Source organism: Moschus berezovskii, chromosome 19 (genome assembly GCF_049115385.1).
Source record: "Moschus berezovskii isolate FMDL1 chromosome 19, NW_MosBer_1.0, whole genome shotgun sequence".
Classification (NCBI taxonomy): Eukaryota; Metazoa; Chordata; class Mammalia; order Artiodactyla; family Moschidae; genus Moschus; species Moschus berezovskii.
The window spans coordinates 58,768,500-58,785,611 of NC_142478.1; the positions used below are offsets into that span (position 1 = coordinate 58,768,500).

General features: G+C 42.8%; 1 protein-coding gene across 3 annotated transcripts in view; it reads left to right on the forward strand.

The window, feature by feature from the left end:
• Positions 1-17,112, forward strand: part of CIT (citron rho-interacting serine/threonine kinase) — a 174,898-nt gene that overhangs the window by 22,671 nt on the left and 135,115 nt on the right. For 2 of the 3 annotated variants that reach the window (XM_088828201.1, XM_088828202.1), the window contains exons 6-7: positions 13,289-13,431; positions 14,345-14,438. In XM_088828201.1, the coding sequence (XP_088684327.1) occupies positions 13,289-13,431; positions 14,345-14,438 (237 nt within the window). Of the gene's footprint in view, positions 1-13,288; positions 13,432-14,344; positions 14,439-15,836; positions 15,969-17,112 lie in introns of all 3 variants that reach the window. The other variant, XM_088828200.1, reaches the window with a different exon arrangement.

A 17,112-nucleotide genomic window follows, 5' to 3' on the forward strand; every position in this document is an offset into this window, starting at 1 on the left:
TCAAGAGTCTTCTCCAACACCACAGTTCAAAAGCATCAATTCTTCGGTGCTCAGATAGTCCAACTCTCACATCCATACATGATCAGTGGAAAAACCATAGCCTTGACTAGACGGACCTTTGTTGACAAAGTAATGTATCTGCTTTTTAATATGCTGTCTAGGTGGGTCATAACTTTCCTTCCAAGGAGTAAGCGTCTTTTAATTTCATGGTTGCAGTCACCATCCTCAGTGGTTTTGGAGCCCAGAAAAATAAAGTGAGCCACTGTCTCCACTGTTTCCCCATCTATCTGCCATGAAGTGATGGGACCGGATGTCATGATCCTAGTTTATTGAATGTTGAGCTTTAAGCCAACTTTTTCACTCTCCTCTTTCATCAAGAGGCTCTTTAGTTCTTCTTCACTTTCTGGCATAAGGGTGGTGTCATCTGCATATCTGAGGTTATTGATATTTCTCCTGGCAATCTTGATTCCAGCTTGTGCTTCCCCCAGCCCAGCATTTCTCATGATGTACTCTGCATGTAAGTTAAATAAGCAGGGTGACAGTATACAGCCTTGACGTACTCCTTTTCCTATTTGGAACCAGTCTGTTGTTCCATGTACAATCATTGTTATAAAAACGGTAATCACTGTTGAGATACTTTGGAACTTTCACACTATTATGGTAAGTGTTGATAGAGGTGATGACAGATTCTGAGTGTTCTAGGTGAAGGAACTCAGATGAATGAGGACGAGTGGTTCAGCCCCAAATGGCAAGTCCTTGCGCGGTGAACTTGAGGGAAGCCACCTTCTGCTTGTCTCTGGAATGGCCAGTGAGGATGATCAGAGGGGCCCTGGGAATAACACTTGTAGTTTTCTTCACGTTGATTGTAGTTTTTTTTCTTTCCGCACCGCTCAACAGTTTTTACAGTACATCTTTAAGAGGGTAACATTTGGGCATTTTGAGAATTTTAAACTCTTTGGTTGCACTCTTTTTATCCTTACTAATTGGCTCTTTCACAGTAGTGAGAACCTTCCCATTTTTTCCTTAATTATGGGTTTAATTGCTGTGGATTCTGTTTGGATATAGCTTTTCTGGAATACCTTGTGGATTGGGAATATCTGTCATTCCTCTGCTGGGACAGCCTTCTGTCAGTGGGAGTCTTCAGGTTGTGGGGCTTCCCTCTGGATCTTGACATCAGCATTGACATTCTTAGCTGAAGATGGTCTTCTCAGTTTTTCTGCCCGCCATCTTGAAAGATGGGACTGATCTCAAAGTGACTGTTTTCTGAAGTTCTGGTTGCCTCAGCCCCTTAATACCTGGCTGCAGGAACGTTTATATGCCATTCTTAAGTAGGTCTGTTAGGTATAATTATCGCTGGGTATTTGGTAATCTGGTAATTATTTCCTTGCCTGCATTTTCTTTTCCAGCACTTTGGTACTTTGAAATAAAATGCTTGCTAAGGCTACAGTTTTCATATGAGAAATCCAAGCTTAGCATAGGACTTAAGATATGATAGATCCACCATCTCTTATCTGCAATTCTGAAATACCCAGTGCTCTGAATAACCTCAGGTTATTTTATTGCTTATTTGGCAGCAAGACCTGACTTGAACTCTGTAGCAAAACTTGACCCGAACTCCTATGTATTCCCTTTAGTGCAACTGTTCATCCATTTTGCTGCAAGTTATGAATTTGTGTTATTACAGGGTGCTATCCCAGGTCCTATCTGAGGGTGTTACATAAAGTATATGCAACATTTTACCCTTCTAAAATTTGAACATTTCTGTATCTGGAGACACGTTCTGCCTGTGGTAAGATAAGGGGACTATAGATCTGTATTTGCTTTGTAAAGCACTGAAATTCCCCTGTGCCTATAGATCATTAAACCTTTGAAGTTTGAGGAGACATACAAATCGCAGTAAACTCCCCTGGCAGTTAAATATTAATGTATAATGCAATTGGAGTTTAATTGAAGATACATTTAAAATCAGTGACATAGCAGCACTATTTACAATAGCTAAGACATGGAAGTAACATAAATGTACACCAACAGATTAATGGACAAAGATGTGGTATATATACACAGTGGAATACTATCCAGCTGTAAAAAAGAATGAAATAATGTCATTTGCATCAATATGGATAGACCTAGAGATTACCGTACTAAGTGACATAAGTCAGAGAAAGACAAATATTGTATGTTATTGCTTCTGCTGCTGCTGCTAAGTCACTTCAATCGTGTCCGATTCTGTGCGACCCCATAGACAGCAGCCCACCAGGCTCCCCCTTCCCTGGGATTCTCCAGGCAAGAACACTGGAGTGGGTTACCATTTCCTTCTCCAATGCATGAAAGTGAAAAGTGAAACGGAAGTTGCTCAGTCATGTCTGACTCTTAGCGACCCCGTGGAGTACAGTCTACCAGGCTCCTTCATCCATGGGATTTTCCAGGCATGAGTACTGGAGTGGGGTGCCATTGCCTTCTCCGTTATTGCTTCTAAGTAGAATCTAAAAACATGGTACGAATGAACGTATTTTAAAAACAGAAATAGGCTCATAGACATAGAAAACAAACATGGTTATCAAGAGAAAGGGGAAGAGGAGGGATAAACTGACAATTTGGGATTAACAGATACACACTACTATGTATAAAATATGTAGTCAGCAAGGACCTACTGTATAGCATAAGGAATTATATTCAGTATCTTGTAATAACCTATAGTGAAAAAGGATCTGAAAAAATACGTATACTTTCTCCACGCTTTCCCCTCTCTCCCTCTTTACCTGGTTAACTCTTGTTTCTCCTTCTGGGCTCGAGTCAGATGTTACTTCCTCCAGGAACCCTTCCTGGACCTGTGGGAGGGATGCCCCTCTGCTGTGTGCTCAGAGCAGCCTGAACTTGCTCTTGGTGAGTGGGTGGCGGTTGCCTCCACCAGGCTTCAGCCTCCATCAGAGTGATGATATCTCCCTGGCTTTCAGTAGAGCTTCCCCAGGTTGTTGCTTAAGAGATATTTATTGGTTGGATGCATGATTAATTTCATAGAAATCTGATTTACGGACAGTGTACTTACAGCATTATGGAAGTTGTATTATGTTAATGTTGTTGTTTAGTCGCTTCCCAGGTGGCACTAGCTATAAGGAATCCACCTGCCAGTGCAGGAGATGCAGGAGACTTGGGTTCAGTCCCTGGGCAGGAAGATCCCCTGGAGTAGGAAGTGGCTACCTGATCACCAGTATTCTCGCCTGGAAAATTATGTGGATGGAGGAGCCTGATAGCTTACAGTCCATGGGACCACAGAGAGTCGGACACAGCTGAGTAACTAAGCACAGCACAGTCCCTGAATCACATCTGGCTCTTTTTCGACCCCATGGACTGTAGCCTGCCAGGCTCCTCCATCTATGTGATTTCCTAGGCAAGAATACTAGAGTGGGTTGCCATTTCTTTCTCCAGGGGAATCTTCCTGACCCAGGGATCACACCTGTGTCTCCTGTATTGGCAGGTGGATTCTTTACCCCAAGTCACTTGGGAAACCTGTTAATAGTATGAGTTTTTTTTCTCCCAAGTATGCAGTTAAAGACAGGTCCACTGAAATTTTTTAAAATTTGATTTGCAGTTAAAGGAAATTGAACTTGGATCCTTTTGAGTTTTGATGGTTAAAAATTTCCCATTCATAGTTACACACCAGTGAGCGTGGCTTACCAGGTTTTACTATAGAAAATCCTAGCAAAGTCCGTCTTAACGTCTGCTTCCATATAACAAGGTGAGTCGTGTATTCTGGCAGGTGGCCCACAGAAGCTGTACTTTGTTGATCTGGTTCATGATGAAATCTGTTCCGTTCTGTTTAACAGATGCCTTCCCCAATGTCCTTCCATGAAGGAGCTGCCGGTCTCCACAAAGAAAACATTGTTCTGCAACTCTTCACTTGTAGTGTTGTATCTAAATTCTTTGTGCAATTCGTAAAGCTTCCTAACTTGTGCTGATATTTTTCATACCATAGGTCTTTTCAGGCTGCCCATGCTCTGAACCTATTACTGACTCACGAGTCTATTTTCCCTTTTGTGACCTTACATGAGCTTCCTTCTGTTCATTCCCAAAGTTTTCTTCCCCCTAGTTGCACACAGGGATTTATTAGTTAAGGTATAGGCTAAGGTCATGTAACAAAGAAATCTTCAAATGCAGTCCAGACTGGTGGGCAGCCTGTTGTACATGATGATTCCTTCCTGTGGCTTCCTGTGCCTTAGGATGTTGTCCTCTTTGACATGCTTAAAGTTGGACCATTTCACGTCTATATGTTCCATGTGGCTGGGAGGAGAAAAGAGCAGAAAGGCAGAGCAAGCAAAGTTTTTATACAGGATGATGCGGAAGTGGGACGCATCACTCCCTCTCACGTCTTGTTGACCAGAAGTTCATCGTGCATGTCCACGTCTGTACTGTCTCACCGCGTGGCCTCTTACTGCTATGGGAGAAGGGAAGAATGGATTTGGGGCATCAGTTAGAGTCCGGCCCAGAGGTTAAAGCAGCTCCTTTTTTAGGTTAACAGGTGGGGTTAGACACGAGGGCCCCGAGCTCCACCTCCCGTGGTCTTCCTTATTACATTTATACTGTCACGTCCGAAACTGTTTCTGACACAGCTGTGTTCAGATGTCCTGCTCTGGTTTAGTTCTTTACATTTCTTGTCTTGCTTTTAACCCACAGGGATACCATTTCATGGATACTTCCCTTCCTATGTAGGAGTCATTTGAAGGGGGACTGTTCTAGGCAGTGGCCCCAGGGACTGTCTGATCACTAGCCTCTGCCATCATTGGGGGTGGGAGAAGGTTAACGAATACTGCTTCTTTGTTTATTTTATTTGAGTGAAATACGGCAGCTTAGGATCGTTTTGACAGCGAGACATGTGCTGTTTTGCTCTCTTGGGGAAGATGATCCAGTTTTAGGCATGTCTCAAAACTCACCAGTGCTGCCGCTTCACAAGCCAGATGCCCATCAGAAGGAAGCTGTTACTTAGAATATAGGTTCCTGTTTTATTCTGTTCCTTGCTTGGTCTCTCCGGAGTCATTGGCCTTTTCAGCTTCAATTTTCTCATTGGCGAAATGAGATATTAATACGTCTTATTGACTCCAATTCAATTGCTGAGTGTGTTATTGCCTCAGGGGGTTCTTTGAGTTCTCAGTGCCTTTGAAGTAGTGGTTCTGCATGTTGGTCTTTTGAGGCATATTTCAGAGGAGTGCATTTAGTTTCACCATTTTGGGGACCATAGTTATGTTGTCCTGATTTGCCTGGCCCCAGTCTTCAGCATTGCTGATCCAGTAGGTGTTACCGGGTGGGACCCAAGAGTTCATATGTCTTGTCGGGTCCCAGACCCCACTTGGAGAACCATTGACCTACAGCCACAGCTAGTTTCTGGTTACCGCTTCTTCCTCGTGCCTCTTCAGTTATAGTGTGCACATCTGAGACCCCTTTTCCTTGCCCTCTCAGGCCAGCGAACTGTACCTACTCCCCTGCTGTTGCTCGCCCCGGGGTGTTCAGCATCTGGTGTTTATCTCCTTTAACCTTTCCCATACCTCTGCACATAGCCCTTTCCTCAGTTCACGACCTGTCACCTAGTTTGAGTATGGGGTCAGCTTCCTGCCAAGTCTCTGGATGATTCGATGCTTAGTGAGGGTTTTTTGAATAGAAGGATGACTCAGGTTGGAATTCATACTTTCTGAAGTAAAGGGCCTTCTCTCTTAGTCACCTTGCCCTTCAAAGAATTTAGGTTTATGCCAGGGGCCTCTCTCCTTAGAGTATCCATCCTGTCCTCCCCTGAGTCAAAGATCAGGAACACTGGGCAGGGAGGGTGACGATGCCAGTAGCAACCTTAACATTTTCATGGCACTTTCAGTCATGCTGATGGTAGTGCAGGCATTTCAAGGACATGATTCTAGGAGGCGGCCAGCACAGTATGCCTCTAACGACACCAGTATGCAAATTGGGGTAGAATGCAAAGAACTGTTATAAATCTACCCCCATATGTACACACATACATGCAAGCGGTATGTGTGTGTATGCACACGTGCGCATACACAACACACACACATACACATTTGTCCTTTGTTTCAAATACAATACGACTGATGGAATTGCCGTCCCAGCATTTGGGGTAGAGATGCAAACACCAACAGAGAAGCTGCTGCTCCTTCCAAACTAAACACATGTAAGATCTGCCCTTTAATTAGCATCTGCAGCTGCTGCCATCAGAAAGGTCTGTCTCTGTTGGCCGGGACGTCTTTGCTTTAAAAGAGCAAGTCCATTATAGCTCCAAGCCAGGCTGGTCTGTCAGCTGCTGTGCTTTCTCTGCCATCCGCAAGGCTGTCACATTGTTCAGGGCTGTTTTACTGTAGGGATTTTTTTGTGTGTCCTCCCGGCTCCCTGGCCTCTATTACCATGCCTTAGTGGTCACTGTTGAGGTGACCTGCGGGGAGATCTCCTGTTTTTGCAAGGACGCAGGATGGTTGCTTCAGTGCGGCTGGACTGGTCATGTTTCAGCCCTTTGCTCTCAGTGATCTTGTCCTAATATGCGGAATGGCTTCAGGTAGCCGCTGGAAAATTGTACGCAGCACAAGGGAGGGCTGTATTCATACCAGGGCGTCTCTTCTGTAGAATCTTCCCACTTGGTTGGGGTAGTGACCCATGTTGCCCCTGCAGCTTCATCAGCGTCGGGTCTCAATACAGTGCTGGGTTGGCTGCGTCGCAGTCACCCCAGAAGCTCCTTGAAATGCAGATTCTTGGCCCCCACCTGTGGAGCTTGATCCATGAAGAAGTTGATCCATGAAATCCACATTTTTTTGGCACGCTCCCTCAGTGGTTGGGATGAGAAAGAGACATACTTTATAATAAACCCTTTAATATTACTGAATTTTTTTTTCCAGTTCTTTTTCATTCTACCTGAATTCCAGCTCCATGAAGGCAGGGATTTTTGTCAGTTTTAGTCACTGCTATTTTTCTACTGATAATATCTAGAATAGTGCCTGGCACATAATAGGCACTCAGATATTTATGTGGATGAATGTGTTTTATCCTTTTTTAAAAAAAGTGTTTCACCAGGTGATTCTGGTGTATGGACAGGCTTGAGAAGCCCTGCCCTAGAGGACTTGCCAGTTTTTTTGTTGGGTTAGAAGTCACTTTTCCGGGGAGGATCCATGTCTCTCTGGGCATCTCTGAATAGTAAAAGTCAGGGATGGAGTCCTTTTAGGGGACAAATCGGGATGCTGTGAATGATCTGTTTGGTACAGCCTGGGTGGTGACTTTGGTCTAACTTGTTCATTGTGTTCTGTTCTGCTGACCTTGGTCTTTGGTTTATAGTATGTCATCTGGTATGAAGACTTGAAAACTCTTGGTTTGAGACTTGATGATGCTTTTGGAACTACTTTTTTTTTTTTTAATTGAAGTGTAGTTGATTTACAATGTTGTGTTAATTTCTGCTGTACAGCAAAATGATTCAGTTATACATACGTATAGAGTACGTTTTTATAATATTCTTTTCCATTATGGTTTATCACAGGATTGACTATAGTTCTCTTGTGATATAATAGGATCTTGTTATTTATCCATTCTCTATATAACAGCCTACATCTGCTAACCCCAACCTCCCATTCTATCCCTTCCCCCACCATTCTGTTCTGTATGTAATATGATTCTGTGTTTGTTTCATAGATAGGTTTAGTGGTGTCATAGTTTAGATTCCACATATAAGTGATATCATATGGTATTCATCTTTGTCTGACTTACTTCTTCACTTAGTATGATAATCTCTAGTATGTTGCTGCAAATGGCATTATTTCATTCTTTTTTATGGCTGGGTAGTACTCCATTGTGTGTGTGTATATACACACATACACTGTATCTTCTTTACCTATTTATCTGTCAACAGGAATTTAGGTTGTTTCCACGTCTTGATTGTTGTGAATAATACTGCTGTGGGCATAGGGGTGCATGTATCTTTTTGAATTAGAGTTTTGTCCAGATATATGCCAGCGGGTGGGATTGCTGGATCATATGGCAACTCTAGTTTTCTGAGGAACCTCCATACTGTTTTCCATAGTAGCTGCACTAACTTATGTTCCCACCAACAGTGTAGAAGGGTTTCCCTTTCTGGAAACTCTTGATTTGATATCATCTTTTTTTTTTCTTGTAAGTTAATTTATTTATTTTAATTGAAGACTAATTACAGCATTGTAGTGGTTTTTGCCATACATTCACATGAATCAGCTATGGGTGTACATGTGTCCCCCATCCTAAACCTCCCCTCCCACCTCCCTCCCCATTCCATTCCTCAGAGTCATCCCAGTGCACTGGCCCTGAGCGCCCTGTCTCATTCATCGAACCTGGACTGGCCATCTGTTTCACATGTGGTAATATACATGTTTCAATGCTGTTCTCTCAAATCATCCAAACCTTGCCTTCTCCCACAGAGTCCAAAAGTCTGTTCTTTACAACTGTGTCTTTCTTGCCGTCTCGTATAGGGTCATCGTTACTATCTTTATAAATTCCATATATATGTGTTAATATACTGTATTGGCGGAGAAGGCAATGGCAAGCCACTCCAGTACTCTTGCCTAGAAAATCCCATGGATGGAGGAGCCTGGTAGGCTGCAGTCCCTGGGGTCGCTAAGGGTCGGACACGACTGAGCGACTTCACTTTCACTTTTCCCTTTCACACATTGGAGAAGGAAATGGCAACCCACTCCAGTGTTCTTGCCTGGAGAATCCCAGGGATGGGGGAACCTGGTGGGCTTCCGTCATGGGGTCACACAGAGTCGGACACGACTGAAGTGACTTAGCAGCAGCAGCAGCAGCATACTGTATTGGTGTTTGGCTTCCCTGGTAGCTCAGCTGGAGAAGAATCTGCCTGCAATGCAGATTCCTGTTTGATTCCTGGGTTGGGAAGGTCTGCTGGAGAAGGGTTAGGCTACCCACTCCACTATTCTTGGGCTTCCCTGGTGCCTCAGCTGGTAAAGAATCTGCCAGATGGTGATTGCAGCCATGAAATTAAGAGACACTTGCTCCTTGCAAGAAAAGCTATGACCAACCTAGACAGCATATTAAAAAGCGAGACATTACTTTGCTGACAAAGGTCCATCTAGTCAAAGCTATGGTTTTTCCAGTAGTCATGTGTGGATGTCAGAGTTGGACCGTAAAGAAAGCTGAGCACCGAAGAACTTATGCTTTTGAACTGTGGTGTCGGAGAAGACTCTTGAGAGTCCCTTGGACTGCAAAGAGATATATTCAGTCCATCCTAAAGGAAATCAGTCCTGAATATTCGTTGGAAGGACTGATGCTGAAGCTCCAATACTTTGGCCACCTGATTTAAAGAACTGACTGATTGGAAAAGACCCTGATGCTGGGAAAGATTGAAGGCAGGACAAGAAGGGGACAACAGAGGATGAGATGGTTGGATGGCATCACTGACTTGATGGACATGAGTTTGAGCAAGCTCCGGGAGTTGGTGATGAACAGGGAAGCCTGGCATGCTGCAGTCCATGGGGTTGCAAAGAGTCAGACACGACTGAGTGACTGAACTGACTTGAAAGTCTAAAAGTGTTTTCTGAAAGTGTCCAAGTCCTGGTTCTTTAATTATCTCTTTAGACTCAAGAGCAAGATTGATGAAGTTTGGTATCACTGCACACAAGCTGTCTTCCCTTTGGCTCCATTCATCCCAGGATGAGTGACTATACCTCAGTAGGATAGTTTGGGGATATGGGTAACATCGTGGGTAGCCAAATTTAGCCAGTAAGTTCCTATACTAAGTTCTTCTGATGGTGTACAGTTGGGATGTTCAGTAATTTTATGGCAATCCAGAATCTTGTTGCAGGGTCAAATTTGATTAGGTTCTTCAATTAAGGAGTTTTGTTTTTTAGGATGTCTTTCTTGACCTTATGTTGCAGAGCCTCCTGCCTAGTAGCTGTTGTCATTTTTGTTGCTCATTTTCTTAATGAGCCCTTTTCAGGAAATGGAAAGTTGTTTGACCAGTAGAAAAGACTAATCTAGTTTGGGCAGGGATTTTCAGTTCAGGAATTTGAGTTTTCTGAATAGAAGCAAAGCTTACATATCTTTTTGCCTTTCTAAGAGATGGTTCTGATTGTCTGAACTACTTTTCGTTGTCATTACAGATAGAATTTTTTATTTTATATTTATTTGGCTGTGTCAGATCTTAGTTGCAGCATGCAGGATCTTTAGTTGCAGCACTTGAGCTCTTAATTAGTACATGTGGGATCTAGTTCCCTGACCAGGGATCATACCTGGGCCCCTTGCAATGGAGTGTGGAGTCTTAGCCACCACTAGGGAAGTTCTCCAGAAAGAATCTTAGTGGCCAGCAGCTGCTTTGTGTTTGACTTTCTCAGTCTTAAACTTGCAAGCCATTCTATTTTCTTCACATCTTTAATAGAGCTGGATCAGAAAATTTGTAAGTGCACCATGTCGTCATAAATACACATTGTTCTTATTTTAAGACAGTTTGGTTCTAAAAGCATGAGTACTTCTGTTATTATCTGCAATATTTTTTTGCGTGTGGATATTTAAGACCTTTTTAATGGCAGTATATATTTTTAAAACAGACATAAAAAATTAACATTCACCCACATGCCCAGAGCATGTGGAGAACCAGGTTGGGATGTGTGGGTGAGCAGTAGGCAGCCAGGTGCCTTCTGCGGGCTCTTCAAGGACTGGGACGAGCAGCTTACATCTGCCTAGAATTTGGGGGAAATAAAGTCTGCATTTTAGCTGATGTTCGTTCTCAGCGTTGCTGTCCTTGTTAGTTCATAATGGAAACTTCATCTTCAAATTGTCCAGTATCTGGTTGAGTATCTGCTACGTGTAAGATGCCAGGTGATGAGGGACTCTTGGGGAGGACATGAAAGTTCATGGCTCCTCCTGAGGTCTCCAGTGTCAGTTGACCTGGTGTGGGCAGAGATTGTACTGACCAGCCTGAGGCCTCTGGGGACATATGCAGCTGCTCCATGTCTGACTTGACTAGAGCCGTCTTCTAATTCTGGACTGAAAGCAGACAGAATTTGGAGGAGGATGAAGAGAATTCACATCCTGTAGTTGGCTTCTGTAATGCAGTGGTTTGAGAGATTTGTGTGCGTGTGTGCTAAGTCGCTTCAGTCATGTCTGATTCTTTGTGACCATATGGACTATAATCTCCCAGGCTCCTCTGTCCATGGGATTCTCCAGGGAAGAATACCGAAGTAGGTTGCCATACCTTTCTCTAGGGGATCTTTCTGATGCAGGGATTGAACCCGCATCTCCTAGGTCTCCTGAATTGGCAGGCAGGTTCTTTACCACCAGTGCCACCTGGGAAGCCTTTGAGAAATTTATTGTTTTTTAAAAGCTTTTAAGAACTTGCCTTTTTCCAGAAAGGGTTTGAGACAACTTGAAAGACACACACACCCACACATATATATAGATATATAGATAAAATGGGAAATCAGAGCAAAGGACAGAAGGAGAGCTTAGGGAGGGTTGGCATGATTGCAAAGGTGGTCAGAATTGGTCCCAGCTTCTCCTAGCCAGAGTGGAAAGGGTGGTGCCATGAATTCAGGGCAAGGAAAGTGGTAGTGGAGGATCTTGTGGGCGCTAGGCACAGCCTTATCCCCATTTTACAGAGGACAAAACTGAAAGGCAGAGAGTCACTGGGCTGAGACTTGAAACCTGCTGGGGACGAGCCTTGAAGCCTCAGGTTAACTCTGGAATGTCAGTCTGTTATCAGGAGGTGGAAGAATTTTGGTTTCTTCGGGTGGAAGACAATTTTTGCTAATGAAACATTTTCTCTAAGGCTGTACTTTATATTCTTCCAGTTTTTTTCCCCTATGTATATAATAACAAATGTAATAAATACTTTTTCAATCACAAAAAGTTTTACTATATCCTGTTTAGGGCATCACTTTTCATGGGTAGCTTTCCATGGCAGAATGATTAGATCAAATCCATTCATTGTTTTTTTTTTTTAAGATTTCTGTTTTGCGGGTATGTGAACCATTTTTAAAGTTTTTATTGAATTTGCTGCAATGTTGTTTTGGTTTTTTGGCTGCAAGGCATGTGGGATCAAGCTTCCCAACCAGGGATCAAACTTGCACCCCCTGCACCAGAAGGCGAAGTCTTAACCACTGGAACTCTAGGGAAGTCCCATCCATTTACTTTTAATATCTGCATCTTAACCTATTGTTTGCTGCTAAGTCACTTCAGTCGTGTCCGACTCTGTGCGACCCCACAGACGGCAGCCGACCAGGCTCCGCCGTCTCTGGGGTTCTCCAGGCAAGAACACTGGAGTGGGTTGCCATTTCCTTCTCCAGTGTGTGAAAGTGAAAAGTGAAAGTGAAATCGCTCAGTCATGTCTGACTCATAGCGACCCCATGGACTGCAGCCCACCAGGCTCTTCTGTCCATGCGATTTTCTAGGCAAGAGTACTGGAGTGGCTTGCCATTGCCTTCTCCGAACCGATACACCATATTTTAGCAGTCTCTTAGTGATGGCTATTTGATTTCCAGGATTTCTTTTTCCCATATTACAAACAATTCTGCAGTGAATCTCTTTATTGACAAACTATTGCAAATTCCTATGAAATAAATGGTCAGAAGTAGAATTATTGGTTCAAAGGGTATATGTTTACATTTAAAAATTAAAAAAATTTTTTAAATTGGATAATTGCTTTACAGAATTTTGTGGGTTTCTGTCATAAAACAAGATTCAGCCATATGTATGACCATGTCCCCTCCCTCCCCAACCTCTCTTCCCCATCCCACCCTTCTAGCTTGTCACAGAGCCCTTGTTTGAGAGTTAAATTTTTAACAGAAATGGTCAGATTGCCTTCCAAACTGTTTAAGGAAAAGATTGTATCATGTTTATTGTCTACCTCCTATATTCTGCCTGGTGCCGAGAGGAATGCAGAAAGGATGCAAGAGGGTTTGTTGTCCTCCAGGAGTTTCCACCTACGCTGTGCATCTAATCAGTCCTAGGGACTGTTTGGGGTGTCGACCTGGGTGGGGTGGGTGAGTGGGTGGATTTAATTCAGCTTTTCAAACTTGCCTTGTAAACACTGTGCATCGTGTTTAGGAGTTGTCTTTCATTGTATTGATTCTCTTGGGTAACGGCTGTAATTTCCTCAGGGCAGAAACCTCGTCCTACACGAGACTTACAGTGTGTCTCACACATCTTCACAGCTTTGTGAAGACATTGTAATTATAACATGTCAGGCAGTATTCGAGGATCTAATTGAGAGCATTTCCTTTTTTTGGGGGGATGTATGAAGAATGAATAACTTTGGCATTCTGTACAGGTCATGGAATATCAGCCTGGAGGGGATTTGCTGTCACTTTTGAATAGATATGAGGACCAATTAGATGAAAATATGATTCAGTTTTACCTAGCTGAACTGATTTTGGCTGTCCACAGCGTTCATCAGATGGGATATGTACATCGGTAAGTGAGACTCTGGTAGTCTACTGAGAATTTACCTGTGTCACCTAAGACTTCCTAAAATGGAGTGAGTGATTTCAGCATCAAAATAATTTTTCATCCAATTTTTAGCCAGTCTTCACCAATAATTGGCTTAAGGCAAATTGTGCAAAATGGCAGACGTTTCTGCTCACCCATTTAACAATGAAATAGATCTAAAATTGTAGTGTTCTTACATTTGCTAGTAAGATCTGTTAATGTGGCTAATAAGGAGAGGAGCTCTTGCATAGGTTCTTTGGGTGCTGTGGTAGGAAAACCAAATTTAATTTGCACAAGGAAGCGGGCTACTACACAGAAACAGAAGACAATGTAGTTCTGACCTTGCCCGTTAGTAATTGACAAATGTGTTCTCCCAAATCCTCAATTCGAAAGTGTTTCTTTACATCTTCATTCATCTTCACTAAAATGTAAATTTTATGGGCATCTGAGAATGTTGTGGGAATGGAATGCTGGTTAGATCAGGAACCAGAAAATCCTGAATAGAGTTTGTTTTTTTCCCATTGACTAGCCATATGACCATGAGCAAACCCCCTAGCTTCTTGTGGCCTTAGTTTTCCTAATATAAAATGTGTATCTTAAAAAAAATAAAATAAAATGTGTATCTTGAGGAGAACTAATCCATCTAATAACAGGTATTTGCTCCCTTTACTTTTCTGCTTCCCTTCCCCTCCCTCCCTTCCTCCCTCTATTCTTTCTCTTTCTTTTACTTAAATTTGTTTTGTAAAATGCGTATTACATATGTCCATCAGTAGGGAGGTCTGTATGGCAAAACTATAGACACTAAGATTCTTGGCTGAATCACGATCCTAGGTCTGCAGTTGCTTGGTGGTTGGCATGGAGAAGACAACGCTAATTTATGACCTTGATTTCTGTACAGAGACGTCAAGCCCGAGAACATCCTCATTGACCGAACGGGACACATCAAGCTGGTGGATTTTGGATCAGCTGCTAAAATGAACTCAAACAAGATGGTAACAAAATAGAATAAGATAGCTTAATAGAACTTATACTACAAAGTGTTCTGAGGTCCTTATAAGTTTGGAAAATATGGGATAAAGTTGAGTGACACTCTGAAGCCTTCATCTGCCAGCTGTGAAATGATTTCTCTGCAGGGTGGGTGGGACTGGGTCACAGAGCTATTTTCCAGACTTACTTGACCTGGGACCCTTTTATGTAAAATACCTGTTAATACCCTACAAAACATTTTAAGGAACATTCTTGTAGTTTGGTTAAAAAAAAGGGGAAAATACTTACTTTGTTTTTCTCTTCATTTTCCTTGCTTATTGATTGTCTTCTGTTACATTCTCCTTTTCATTTTAAATATTTTGATGAAATGTAACCTTATTTATCTCAAATCCTCTGCTTCATATGCAGTGCAATGAAAATTAATCACTGGAACATTTGAACCAAGCATTAAGCATTAAGAACCAAGTGCTCAAAATGTCAATTCTAAGTCCTGGACCTTCGGTAAAAATTAAACTGTATTTCCCATGTTAATTATTATTAAGCTGTATCCCATGTGCTAATAGGAAGGCAAGAGGGTAGCTATTGAGGTCAAGAACGAGAATACTTTAGGAAAAAGATGACAAAGTAAAAGAAAATTAGATTTTTAAAACCTCATCAAGTTGGCACATGCTAAAATGTAAATTTTCAAGTCAACTATGCAAAAAATGGTAAGTCTAAGAGAAAATCGACTTAGATTTTAAGACTCATTTCCCAACTGAATTACTTGGTGACCTGTACAAATCCTTAGGAACTTGGGTTTTTATTCTTCCTCTGGAATATACTGATTCTTGTTAAAATGCAGAAATTGGGGGGGGGGGGCTGCTCTTCAAAATACCCGCTGGCTCTGAGAGTTTAGTCCTTATAAAGGGCAACATATAAAATTGCCTTTCTTTTTCTTTCTCGTGTTCCTTGGAGGAAAGGTGGGTATTATTATATTTGGAAAAGGCTCAAGATTGTGTTAACTCTTTGCATTCCAGGGTTTCACCTCCCTGTTCTATAGATTTGAGGCCTATTTGACATAACTTCTTTCAGGTTCAGGCTCTTGGAAAAACGGGCTCTTTATATTGTGTGAGGTAAGGGTTTTTCAGCCTCAGCATTGGTTGTCCTCCCCTCAGATTATGTGCTTATAATCTCTTCTACTTGATCATTACGTTAATAATGACAGTATCAAAGAATTTTATGTTTTAAAGTGAAAGTGTTAGTTGCTCAGTTGTGTCTGACTCTTTGTGACCCCGTGGACTGGAGCCCACTAGGCTCCTCTCCCCATGGAATTCTCCAGACAAGACTACTGGAGTGGGTTGCCATTTCCTTCTCTAGCAGATCTTCTTGACCCAGGAATTGAACCTGGGTCTTCTGCATTGCAGGTAGATTCTTTACCACATGCTGTGGGGCAGTTGAGCTGGTGCACCACAGCAAGAGAAGCCCGTGTGCCGCAACTAGAGAAAATAGAGGCCATGCATCACAATGAAGACACAGTACAAGCAAGAAAAAAAAGAGTAAGGTCTCTGCATCTGAAGTTACTCTCTTCAGAGCCCTTGGTGGAGATGGGACTGCTTTTCATTTCAGATTTCTGTTTTCCAGTGCAGCAAACTACCTTTTTCAGTTCTTCAGATGGTAGCAACATTCCCTTCAGGTGGTGAGCCTAGGAGCAAATAAACATTTGCCACTCAGTGGTTAAGCCCTGATTTTTTTGGTCAAGGAGATAATGGCCTTCAGTTTTACTCGCTTGAGAATGCTGTAGCTCCTCTCCTCTTAGAGAATCTTCTCCCCAGAGCTTTGTGCTCTTAGAGCCCGGATGTGTAAAGGAGGAATTTTTGGCATTGTTTTAAGTGCAAAGGCCTTTTTGTTCTAAACAATCAGTAATTTTCAATCTAGATCAAGTATGGATATAGAATTAAAACTTATTTTTGGTATTTTTGATAAGTGGTGGTGGGTAAAATTGGCTCAGAGGTTAAAGCGTCTGCCTCCAATGCGGGAGACCTGGGTTCGATCCCTGGGTTCGATCCCTGGGTTGGGAAGATCCCTGGAGAAGGAAATGGCAACCCACTCCAGCACTCCTGCCTGGAGAATCCCGGGGACGGGGGAGCCTGATGGGCTGCCGTCTATGGGGTCGCACAGAGTCAGACACGACTGAAGCGACTTAGCAGCAGCAGCAGCAAAGTAGGTTTTAAAAGTTTTTTTTTATATTCAAAATATACTATATAAAATATAATTTGGAAATTCCCTGGCAGTCCAGTGGTTAGGATTGTGTACTTCCACTGTAGGGGGCTATGAGTTTGATCCCTGGTCAGGGAACTAAGATCCAGCATGCCTCATGGCATGCCGCGCTCCCAAATACACATACACACACAAATACACACTCTGTCACACTCACACACACATTGGAATTATTGTTCAGTTCAGTTCAGTCGCTCAGTCATGTCCAACTCTCTGCGACCCCATGAATCACAGCACGCCAGGACCCCTGTCCATCACCAACTCCCAGAGTTCACCCAAACTCATGTCCACAGAGTCAGTGATGCCATCCAGCCATCTCCTTCTCTGTCATCCCGCCATCTCCTTCTCTCTCATCCCCTTCTCCTCCCGCCCCCAACCTTTCCCAGCATCGGAGTCTTTTCCAGTGAGTCAACTCGTCTCATG